Below are 12,474 nucleotides of genomic sequence, written 5' to 3' on the forward strand. Positions count from 1 at the left end.
GCTATTTACACATGATTTTTTTTAAAGGTCTCTTACATCCTCGGTGGTTCTTGAAGATTCCATTCCGTCTTTTTCTTGGCAGCACACACAGCACTGACCCATGGTTGGTGTTTGTATGTTGTTTGACTAGATGAGGCGGTGAATGACAGCACACAAATGGGGGAATGAAAGGGGAAGGCGTAGGCTTGGCGGGCTTGCTAAAGTAATGAAGATGACTGAGTCCGTGAGCAAGCGGAGGGAGCCGCAGGGATGCAAGCTGAGTGGGCCTGATTGGACAGTGAATGAGTGAGTGGGTGTTTGGGTTCAATGTAGAAATGGAGGGAATTAGACTCAGATCCTTCTCTCCCTCCCTCCCCCATGTATATACCTTTTTACTCCTGAAGGCCCTTGGGAAAACCAGGGCTCCAGGGAGTCAGTTGCCTCTTGTGTTCCCAACCTCCATTCAACCCTGAGACGCCTGCAGAACAGCCCTGCCTGGGGGAATAGCACTGGACACTGTGAGAGCAGACTGGGTCTCTGTCTCTCACAGACCTCAAAACAGATGAGAAGAGTTCATGTATCCTACCTGAGGGTACCAACTCCTCGCCCCAAGAAATTGACCCCTCTAAGGAGAATCAGCTGTACTTCACCTACTCTGTGCACTGGGAGGTGAGACCGAGTGCCTGCTCTGGCCAGGGAAGGAGGGCTTGCTCTGGACTGGGGTTCTCTGACCAACAGGAGGCCTGACTCTGCTTCCTCTTGCCTGCCAGGAAAGTGACATCAAATGGGCCTCTCGATGGGACACTTACCTAACCATGAGTGATGTGCAGATCCACTGGTTTTCTATCATTAACTCTGTCGTGGTGGTCTTCTTCCTGTCAGGTGAGAGCTCTGAGTATTGAAGGTGGAGCTGAGGGTCTGAGGTGTCACATACTTAAGGGGAATTTCTAGGGTGTTATCAGGGTCATGTGCATCAGAAGCAGTCAGTCACCACGTCCTGTGCTAGGCTTCATGTGTGCAGATGTGAACAGGAATTGGCAGAGGCCCTGGTAAGCTGCTAGAGAGCAGATACGTTTGTCTGCACAGCCACTGATTCATTCAGTAACCCCCAGAAACATGGTTCTGCCGTGAAGCAAGCTTGGCAGAAAGCTGGGTGGAGAAGATGTTGGACAGAAGTAGAATGAGGACACTTGTTTCCATCTAGGAGAGGCGAAGGTAGTAGCAGCTCCTGCTTCTCCACTGCCTCCCCAGGGGCTGGGTGCTGCCCTTCTTTACAAACTCCAGCTCTCAGCGCAGGGGCTAAGCCTAACAGCATAGAGAGCTTGGGCTCATGGCCCATTTCCATTCACCATGCTGCTGCCTAGAGAGGGAGGCAGAGTGACGGTGCTGTGCCCTGAACTGTTGAGGGACAGAGAGGTGACAGTATCCCAGGTGAGTCTTGATGCACGGGTGGAAGTCCATCATTCAGGGCATTTCCAGCAAATAGACTTCTCCAGTAAACTCTCCTCCCTGACACAAAGCAACATTCTGTAGCCGGCTCTCTCATCCCAAGGTTTCTTTCTCTTCACACCCCCTTCTCAGCTGGAGTGAAGCTCTGCTTGTGTGGGAGGGACTTGGGTGGTCTCATGACCAGGCCCTGCTGGAAAGGGGCATGGAGCTAGACCTCTCTGTCAGCAGTGCTCACGCTCCACCCTGTCGTTTGCAGGCATACTCAGCATGATTATTATCCGGACCCTGCGGAAGGACATCGCCAACTACAACAAGGAGGATGACATTGTACGAGGTCTTGGCTGGGGCGGGATGGACTGGAAGAGGGAGGACGAGCTAACACTAGGGCTCTCCACCTGCACACATGAGAGAGAGAGAGAGAGAGAGAGAGAGAGAGAGAGAGAGAGAGAGAGAGAGAGAGAAATAAACCTCAAAGGCATTGAAAAGGAAAGACAAAAACATTTCCTAATCACCCAAATGGGTAGATCTGGACTAAGTCACAGAAAGAAAACTTAGTTAATTTGTCATTTTAAAGTAGAGCTTTTGAGATGGCACATAATGTTAAGGGTGCTAGCCAACCCTGACTTCCTGAGTTTGATCCCTAGGACACATATGGTGGAGGTAAGAGAAGTGACTTTCCACAAAGTGTCCTCTGACACTTTATTATACATACATGCTCCCACACACACACACACACACACACACACACACACACACAAATAAATAAATAAATAAATAAATAAATAAATAAATAAATAAATGGTTTTTCATAAAAAATTTAAAACTAGAGCCAGGCATAGCATTATATACCCATGATCCCAGCATTCAGTAAGCTGAGACAGGAGAATCTCTAATTTGAGATGACTTGGTCCATAACAAGACCCTGAATCAAAAATAGCAAGGCCCAGCATGGTCATTCATGCCTATTTCTTGGGAGGCAGAGGCAGGTGGAGCTCTATGAGTTCAAGGTTAGCCTGATCTATATTGAGAGAGTTCTGGGCCAACAAGGATCCAAAAAAAGAAAATTCCAACTGTCATAAGAGTGGTTTTGGGACATATGAATAGCACAGATTTTTTTTTTTTTTTAAAGACAGGGTCTCATTGTATTGCCTGGGCTCTTTTAAACTGGAGATCCTTCTGTCTCAGCCTCTGAATGCTAGACCACAGGTATACATCACCACACCTCCCTCCCTCCCTCCCTTCCTCCCTCCTTCCCTTCCTTCTTTCCTTCCTTCCATCCTTCCTTCCTTCTTCGTAGTGCTAATTGTGGGGCTGGGGAAATGGCTTAGTTGGTAAAAGTGCTTGCTTTGCCACACAAACACAAGGACCTGAATTTGGATCCTCAGTACCCACATACAGCTGGGGATGGCAGCATGCATCTATAACCCTGCTGAAGGGGTCAGAGACAGATGGATGGTTCCCTGAGGTCCAGAGAGAGACCATGTCTCAAAAAATGAGGCAGAGGACAACTGATGCCTGAGGTTGACCTCTGACTTCACATGTACATACACAAGAACATATACACCCAAACAAAATGGTTAGTAGGATTGACAGGAGAGTTGGTGGTGGTGGTGGCACACCCCTTAATCTCAGCTTTCAGGAGGCAGAGACTGGTCTACAGAGTGAGCTCCATACAAAATGAGACCCTGTCTCAAAAATACAAAAAGAAAAAAGATTAACATGGAGAATTGTATAAAATCATATATCACTTGAAAATAACAAGGTACATGATATGATGTTTATTATTTAAAGCTATTCATATGTGTACATGAATAAACAGATTAAAGAAAGAAGACTAAAGAAAACAATGGTATCTTATTACATTAATGTGTAAACATTACTTACATATATATAGGTCACTTTTTTTTTTTTTTTTGGATTTTCAAGACAGGGTTTCTCTGTAGTTTTTGGTGCCTGTCCTGGAACTAGCTCTTATAGACCAGGCTGGCCTCGAACTCACGTAGATCCGCCTGCCTCTGCTTCCCGAGTGCTGGGATTAAAGGCGTGCGCCACCACCGCCCAGCCAGGTCATTTTATTTTTTAGATCTTTCTACCATCTAGAAAAATGTGTATGGGAGTGAACACATTTGCTAGGAAACGTCACGTTGCTCAGGCCGACCTTGAACTCTGAATCCTCTGCTTTACCCTCTTGAGTGCTAACACTACAGGCATATACCACTGCACTTGACCTTTTCTGTGTTTTTAATTTTTTTCATATACTAAACATTTTGTTTCTTTAAATTCATTTGAATTCCATGACTTATAGCATTTGTTTACACAAGTAAATACATCTTTTATTTAAAATCAGAAAAGATAAGTTACTTTAGACTCACCAACAAAGACTATTAATATTTCAGTACACTGGTGTTTGCATTGTTTCCCATTTTCTTGTTTTGTGGAATTAGGGAGACTTTTTTTTCCTGCTGCTTCAAGAGTTCTGTTCTTGACCTCCTTTTTTCCACGTAGCATTCCTCTAAGAAGTCTGTGGCGGAATGGTGCTGGTTTTAATGGAGCAGCCTGGGTCTCTGGGGGTGTTCTCTGCAGGAGCCTCCCTGTTCACACAAACCTAGCTCACTCTCTGCCCTGTGCTGCAGGAAGACACTATGGAGGAATCGGGGTGGAAGCTTGTGCACGGTGATGTCTTCAGGCCACCGCAGTACCCCATGATCCTCAGCTCCCTGCTGGGCTCAGGCATTCAGCTCTTCTGCATGATCCTCATCGTGATCTGTGAGTGGACCACATGGGCTGGGAATGGGGGGTCAGAGGAACACAACCTGATCCTGAGGCATAGCCACCTTTTGTGCCTTGAGCAAAAGGCTAGGCTTATCTCCCCGGAGCAGGCCAAGCATTCTGGGCAGCAGCGCCAGCATGGCGGTAGTGATTCTCCTCTCTTCATTTCAACTCTGTTCACATAGAGCCATCCCGAGTACTTGGTCAGGGAAGCACACATCAGCACTGTGAGGCTAGCTTCCTTCTGCCCTTAGAGTAAGCAGCTAGCCCAAACTCATTATCAGGGTCAGAGCTAACTCAGGTCTCTTCCCCATCTGTCTATCTTTCTTTCTTTCTAGGCTGGGTCTTATATGTAGCCCAGGCCAAGATGAACTCTCAACTTTTTCTGCTTGTGCCACCATACAGCAGGACTTATTTCATTAGTATAGAAAAAAACCCTTGCTAATATATATTAATTACAGACAGGTGTGGAGTCAGCCTGCCTAAATTTGTATCTCACCCTCATGACTTTAAACTTTATGACTAGCTAGCCACTCAATCTTGTTAAACTTCAGTTTGCTTGTCTAAAAAACGGAGAGGCTAACTTCTGTCTTTCATAGTTAAGTTACATTCAGCTTGTAGGTATTCAGAATGCTCTTGGCCTTCTTGTGTGGTTCATCCAAGGACTCTGGGGACTAGAAGCTATGGTTAGATTCACACAGCAAGGCCTAGCAGCTTCTCCACCCCCAAGCCTAGCTACAGCCCAGTCTTTTTCTGTAGAGAGCTGTGCTCTTACAAATGCCAAGAAAGAAGGGAATCTCTTCTAGCTTCATTTGTGTAGTAGCCTGTGAGTGTGCCATATCCCTGATCCTGACTCTGCCCTTTGCTTCCCTCTAGTTGTGGCCATGCTTGGGATGCTGTCACCCTCCAGCCGAGGAGCTCTCATGACCACTGCCTGCTTCCTCTTCATGTTCATGGGGTAGGTGTATGTAAGAATGTTCCCAGGGGCTGGCACAAGCCTGCTTCACACCATTTACAGGACCCCTTCTTGTGGATTCTGCCTTTTCCTAAAACAGGGTATTTGGTGGATTTTCTGCTGGCCGTCTCTACCGAACTCTAAAAGGCCACCGGTGGAAGAAAGGAGCCTTCTGTGTAAGTGTCCTCCTCCTCCAGCATTTGTAGGGCCTGGGATACTGTTCCACATGGTTAGGAGCATAGGCAGGCCCCAGTGGGGATTTTTTAGACCCACAGTCAGAAGTTCTAGAAGGCTCTCTCTCCCAAGCTTACAAAAGGATCTTCCAGAGGTGCAGCTGCACTGTCTATAAAGTTATATAAGGGGATTGAACTCGGGTGACTTTTAGCTTGCATTGTCCAGTGGCTCAAGCAAGAGAATAGCACATTCAGAGTGATCAGCAACATCGCAGGAGGACACCATGCCCAACAGACTAGAAAGAATTGCCTGCCAGAGAAAGAGGCCAGGCTTGTGTGACAGCTAGCCAACATGCCAACCAGTGGAGTGAAGAGACATCTTGGATGTAGAAAGGCCCATAGAAATGGGGTGGTGCCGGTCTGGGGTTCTCCCAGGAACTTCCTTCCTCTTTCTCTGCCTGGTATCAGACCTGGTGCCCAGACTGTAAGTTTCATCCAGAAAGGAGGGTGTGGAATTCTCTGCTACACAGCAGAATGAAAAAGAATAAAAAGGAAAAGACATCTTGACATTTGAACTGGGCCTTGAAGATTTTAGGCAGCACCCAAAATTCCGGAATTGCTGAGATCCTAGTCTTTACTTGGCTTTTCTTGATGGGTAATCATGAACAGCCCTCTGAGCCTCTGTTTCCATCTCTCCAGTGGGCTGGTTGCTTCTACTTTGCAGCACCTAGCCCCTGGTACTCTTATACATACCACAAGATGTTGATGACCTACTTGAAGGCCCAGGGACAAGAACCTGGCGGAGTAGTGGCTAGCTGTTGGATGGGAGAAACTGAGCCAAAGAGGAATTAGTGAAGTTTGAGTGCTAGTTTGCTCAAGATATCCCAAGGCCCTTGTGCTTAGTGACTCACCTGGATGCCAAAATCCCAGTATGGAAGAATGAGACCCAAGTGTAAGCCTGCGGCCTTGGTTCTCTGTGCCTGGCTTCTAGCCCAAGAGACTGACAAGATTGCATTACAGGGGACCAAGACTGGGTTTTAGAGACAGGCTGTCTAGATTCCCACCTCTGCTCCACCGTTGATAAACTGTAGAGTGGAGGGATAAACAGGGTATCTTCTAAACCTGTAGTGAGATGATACGAGTGGAGCCCACAATTGTCATCCTTAAGATGCCATTCAAACTGAACCATTATTTTAGGCAGTTTGGAGTTGTGAGCTAGACATAATGTTATTCATTTATTTATGATGCAAATACTCCTTGAGTAGCTGCTGTTTGTGTGATAAGAACGCAGTAAAGGACAGGATTTGGAGCGTGTTGGGGAGACAGACATTGCAGACATTGATTAGGCGCAAAGCTGCATGCAGGAGCTCCTTGTTTCAGTTGATAGTGTCCTGAGATGAATGTGCATCTAACATGCCAAATGCAGTGTGGTTGCTACTGAATGCCTTTAACCATCAGTCCATCACCAATTCAAAAGATCCTAATAGAACCTTTCTAAGTTGAGTACCATCTGTAATTAGAAAGTGGGATGAGGGCAAGGAAGAAGTGGTTCCAGGGCTCTACAAAATGTCTTATAGAGCAGGAGGCCTGCCTGCTTCAGCTGAAATCCAAAGGACCAGAGAGCTTGAAACCTCTAGTCTTCTGGTCTGTGAATCCCCCAAGGACAAAGTAGGAGCCCTAGATCAGCTCGCCAACCTGTCCTTCTTGCTCACAGACGGCGACACTGTATCCTGGTGTGGTATTCGGCATTTGCTTTGTGTTGAATTGCTTCATCTGGGGAAAGCACTCATCAGGAGCAGTAAGTGCCCTCCCCCACTATCCCGCCCCTCTCCAGCAAGAAGAGCTTGTGGTGTTCAGTCCTCCCTCAGGTCACTTCCTGTTCTTCCCTTCTTCTCTTCCCTTTTCTGAGTCCCCAAAGTTCTGTTCCCAGCTGTCAGGGCAGAGGGTTGACTGGGGTTTCCCCAGCATTGCCCATCTGTCATCTCCAGCACCCTGACCCTGACCCTGGCCTTTTTGCAGGCTTAGAAACAGCTGGCCATAGCTCATTTCTCTAAGAGGTTTCCACATCCCAGGGGCCAGTTGGGGAATTCCCCATGTCTCAACTAAGTGAGAGCTGCTTGTTGTGCGTGGATAATGTCAGAGGGCTCACCTCAGCTCCTATGAGTACCACTCCAAGTGGAGTTCCCTTTAGCCCCAGGCTGTGCTGTTGTCAGCAGCTTCTCAAACTCTGAATGAAATTTCAGGCTGTGTGGCTGGGGGCACATAGGAGTGAGGGCCGTTTGGTCAGTTCTCGGGTCTGCAGAAGTGGGACAGGTACTTGCCACCCCAGCCTTAGTGTGCTGAGAGTTGGTGTCTGATAAGGGCCCTGGATAGGGTTCAAGTGTAGACTGCTTCTTCCCAGCAGGGAAGGAAGTGTTCATATAGACTTTGTAGAGAGCACAGAGACAGTGGGAAATGAAACATAACCCCACCCCCAGTAGAGCCACTCAGAGGTCAACACTGCAGAGGTCTTTGATAGGTGTTCTTTCAGTCTTTTTCCTTCAGCAGAGATGTTTAAAATGAGATTATGTGATTTAAAAATTATAACAAACAAATTGTGCTTATTGTAATAAATACTGCTCTAAACATTTAACATACTCTTTTTATTGATTTTTAGGTTGGCATACAAAGTAATACATTCCATTATGGCACTTCACACATATGTATCATTATACTTTGTTCTTATTCATTCCCCTCACCCACTGCCCTTCTGTCGTCCCCTCCCCCCTCTGGCTGGTCCCCTTCCTTCCCCCACTAACTCCCAACTTCTGCTTTCTTATCACATGTATTCCATTACCCTATTTCCCCCTCCTTGAAGATCTCTTCCTTCTGTCTAGTGATCCCCTTTCTAGTTTCACAAGTTACACATACACATATATAAATATACACACAAAATTTTAAGTCTAGGTTCTGCATATAAGAGAAAACATGCAGTCTTTCAGTGTCTGGCTTTTTTTAATGTAATGTTTCTAGTTCCATCCATTTCCTGCAAATCATCATTATGCTTTTCTTTATCTTCTGTACAGTTCCGTTTCCTGGCTATTGTGACTAGTGCAGCAATAAATGTGGATGTGCAAGTAGCTCTGTGGTGTGCTGACTTAGAGTCCTTTGTGTATATTCCCAAGTGCTAGAGCTGGATCACACTATAGTTCTATTTTTACTTCATACTGACTTCTAAAGTAGCGGCACAGTTTTACGTTCCCATCTTAATATGGGAGTATATGGAAATATAAACACTTCTTTTTGCACAAGTCTTAGAGAAAATGACTATACAGAAGATGAGGAGGAAGATAAATCTCAGTCTAACCTCCATGCCCCAGCCCCAGAAGTGCTGTTAGCTTTTTATTGTGGGCCTCTCAGACACATATGCATACAAACATTGAGTTTCGGGGCTTAGGATGTAGCTCAGGAGAGTGCTTGCCTACCATCCTTGAAACCCTGTGTTCCATCCCCAGCTCTTCATGAACTCACTGTGGTAGTGCATGCTGTGTTATCCCAGCCCCCAGGAGATAGAGACAGGAGGAGCAGAAATTCAAGGTCATCCTTGGCACACAGTAGATTCAAGGCCAACCTAGGATACTTGAGGCCTGTCTAAAAAATGAATTTTATTAAAATGGAGTTCTTTTATAACTCCAGGCCTATGCTCTGCTTTTCCCCACTTGGAAGAATATTGCAGTGTTTCATTTTAACCACACTCGAGGAGTTTTGATTTTTCCGTTTTTCCATTTACCCAGCAGGCCTCATGTTGTGTCTTTTCCTTTTGGCCCCTTCACAGCTCCTTGGAGCTCTCAGTTCCCACTTCCTCCTTGGATGCTGAGCTTCTGGGATGCTGAGGTTCCCTCTTCACTGGAAGCTCACACAGCCCCATCTACACTTTGCTCTCCCCACAGGAAATTCTTGGCCTCGAGAGATTCAGGCCAGGAGCCCTGGGGCGGAAAAGTCTGCCGGACCTTCCCCACCACAATGGCCCTGCTGCGCATGTGGCTTCTCCTCCCCTGGAGCCCAGAGCTGCCCATTTCCACTACCACCACTTGCATGGCTTCTGTTCTAGGTGTCAGGGCCTATGGGGGCCTCACAGCACTGTGTCCACAGGTTCCATTTCCCACCATGGTGGCTTTGCTGTGTATGTGGTTCGGGATCTCCTTGCCCCTTGTCTACTTGGGCTACTACTTCGGCTTCCGCAAGCAGCCATATGACAACCCTGTACGCACAAACCAGATTCCCCGGCAGATCCCTGAACAACGGTGGTACATGAATCGATTTGTGGGGTGAGTCTTGGCAGAGGTAAACAGGGGACTTCTGGGGTGGGCAAGACCCAGTCCTCTCCTAAGGCATCTCCTTAGGAGAACATGAGGAGCCTACCTTCCCAGAAGGGTGCTGAGGTCACCTGCACCATCAGCAAGTGCACTAGTGACTGACCTGCAAGCGCAGCCTCACGCTACAATGAAGGAAAGGTGCTACAGACTTAATGTCTGCCTAAAAACTAGGTCAGAGAAGCAGAGGTAGAAAAGCTGGGGATATGGCTCAGTGGCAGAACACTTACTTACCTAAGTTGCATACTACCCTAGGTTCAATCCCCAATATCCCAAAACCAAAAGGCCATGTGGAATAGTTGTATTAAAAAAATAAAAAATGATGAGAGCCTGAACCTTGGGCAGGTCACCCACCATTCTGAGTTCCCATCTATGAACTGAAAGAACTGCCACTATGTAGGCATTCTCTGTACTGATGCTCAGAAGGGGCATGGGCTTACCTATAGCTGGGGTCTGGGCACTATCAACATTGTTCTCTGTTGCAGCATCCTCATGGCTGGGATCCTGCCCTTCGGCGCCATGTTCATTGAGCTGTTCTTCATCTTCAGTGTGAGTACCACCGGCTCCCCACCTCTCTACATGCAGCCTTGCCACCCTCACTGCTTCTTGCTTCTGTGAAATTGCAGGAGCCCCTTTCTTCGCCCTTAAATTCAATAATGGTCCTGACTGTCAGGACAGTTGTGAGCAGTAATAGAGACATGTTGTACATGAGGGGCTGATGCCTGGAAAGGGCTTAGCACATGGAAGCTGCTTCAAGTGATGCAGTCATTTACAACCGTTAGTGATAGCGCTGTTGCATCTGCTTCCATTCCTGGGTCCCTCACCCTCTTCACCGGCCAGTGCTACCCAAGACTTCAGGCACATAGAAGGCTCCCCAGCTGTCAGCATCACTGTGAGACTGGAACAAATGGAAACAGACTTGGCATTCAGAACATGCTGCTGCCATGTTGGTGAGCACTCCTGCTAGAAGTACCAGCATGAAAGCTGGCAGGAGGCCTGCAGAGCATGAAAGCAGCTGACTCGGTGCCCAGCCCAGGGTGCCATGTCAGTACTCTGCAGGTCTCTGCTATTCCAGAAGAGTAGTCCTTCCTTCCTTGCTAAGAGCCTTGCCTACCTAGGATGGTCACAGAGGAGGAGCTCGCTGCCCTGTCCCCAGAATACGTGCCATGGGCTCTCCTGGTATTTTGGGACCCTTAACCAATCACTTGTGCTCTGACTTCCTCGTCTATAAAAGGTCAAGCTAGAGCTGCAGAGATGGCTCAGCAATAATTCCTCACTGGCCACTTTTTCAGAGAACCTGATTCCCAGCGTCCACATAGTATACACAATCATCTGTAATTCGAGTATCAGGGGATACGACATCCTCTTCTGGCCTCTGGGTACCAGGCATGCACGTGGTGTACAGACATTCATTCATACAAAATAATTTTTAGACTTTTTTTTTTTTTTTAAAGAAAGGCAAGGACCAGTTAAGTGTGGTGGTACAGCCTTTAGTCCCAGCATTTGGAGCGCAGAGGCAGATGGCTCTCTAGCCAGCCTGGTCTATACAGAGAAACCCTGTCTTGAAAAAAAATAGAAGAGAAGCCAAGGTTAGGAGTAGTTGGTCAACACAGAACAAATTCAATGCTATTTTTGTAGATTCTTTGTCTCATTTTACTTTTTTCAGGCTTCCCTCCCCCCCAATTGGTTTGTTTATTTGGATTTTCGTTGCAGGGGTGGAAGGTATATTTGGGGGAGGTTGGTTATTGTTGTCGATGTTTTTGTTTTGTCTTTTTGTTGTTTTGGAGGAATTTTGTTTTGTGTTTGTTTGTTTGTTTCGTTGGTTGGTTGGTTGGTTGGTTGGTTGGTTGGTTGGTTGGTTGGTTGGTTGGTTGGTTGGTTTGGTTTTTTTTGAGGAAGGGTTTCTCTGTATAGCCCTGGCTGTCCTGGAACTTGCTTTGTAACGCTATGGCCTCAAACTCATAGAGATCTACCTGCCTCTACCTCCCAAATGCTGGGATAAAGGCATGCACCACCACTGCCCAGCTGTTTTTATTTATTCTTAAAGAGAGACAAAAAGAACATATAATTGGGTGGGGAGCATCCGAGAGGAATTGAGAGAGAAGGAAAACATCAAAATATATTGTATGAAAAAGTTTTTTCAAAAAAAAAGTATTTTTTTAAATGCCAAGGTCATGCAGATCTGTGTGTAGTGATAAAGCTGGTGGGTACAGCATGCACCTGGCATGAGGTGCACTCCTCAGTGGTAGTGACTGCTGTATAATTTTGATTGGGGTAGGAATTACCTTACATGCTGGCAGGTTTAGTCTGGAGTCCACGCAAACATTAGTCATCTGTGCCACAAGCCCTCCCTGAGGAGCCCTAGTTGAGCTGTTGTGAGAGGAGTGGCTGCTGAGCAGCAGGTCACCGAGACCATCTCTGGTGTCCACAGGCAATCTGGGAGAACCAGTTCTATTACCTCTTCGGGTTCCTGTTCCTCGTTTTCATCATCCTGGTAGTGTCCTGTTCACAAATCAGCATCGTCATGGTATACTTCCAGCTATGTGCAGAGGTGAGGGGAGTAGACCAGTAGGCGGGGGTGGGGTGGGACTGCAGAGGGTGGATATCCCATGTGAGTACCTCGAGCTGTCTTGATTCCCCTGCCCAAGCTGTTTTCCTCTACACTGGAATTGATGGTACCCACCTCTCTGCATGGCTGTGATTTGTCGACACCCATCCACTCCAGGGACCAACTCTCCAGTTAGCAGGTGCAGACTGTTGGCCTGTCTCCCCTGTGGGCAGAAGGGTAGGCCAGCCC

At 47.1% G+C, this 12,474-nt stretch overlaps 1 protein-coding gene across 2 annotated transcripts in view; it reads left to right on the forward strand.

The window, feature by feature from the left end:
* Window positions 1–12,474, forward strand: part of Tm9sf4 (transmembrane 9 superfamily member 4) — a 41,675-nt gene that overhangs the window by 23,719 nt on the left and 5,482 nt on the right. For both annotated transcript variants that reach the window (XM_005363220.2, XM_005363221.3), the window contains exons 7-16: window positions 530–648; window positions 750–861; window positions 1,685–1,755; window positions 4,062–4,194; window positions 5,074–5,155; window positions 5,253–5,328; window positions 7,040–7,123; window positions 9,457–9,632; window positions 10,163–10,226; window positions 12,109–12,228. In XM_005363220.2, the coding sequence (XP_005363277.1) occupies window positions 530–648; window positions 750–861; window positions 1,685–1,755; window positions 4,062–4,194; window positions 5,074–5,155; window positions 5,253–5,328; window positions 7,040–7,123; window positions 9,457–9,632; window positions 10,163–10,226; window positions 12,109–12,228 (1,037 nt within the window). The remainder of the gene's footprint in view (window positions 1–529; window positions 649–749; window positions 862–1,684; window positions 1,756–4,061; window positions 4,195–5,073; window positions 5,156–5,252; window positions 5,329–7,039; window positions 7,124–9,456; window positions 9,633–10,162; window positions 10,227–12,108; window positions 12,229–12,474) is intronic.

Source organism: Microtus ochrogaster, linkage group LG8 (assembly GCF_000317375.1).
Source record: "Microtus ochrogaster isolate Prairie Vole_2 linkage group LG8, MicOch1.0, whole genome shotgun sequence".
NCBI classification, from domain to species: Eukaryota; Metazoa; Chordata; class Mammalia; order Rodentia; family Cricetidae; genus Microtus; species Microtus ochrogaster.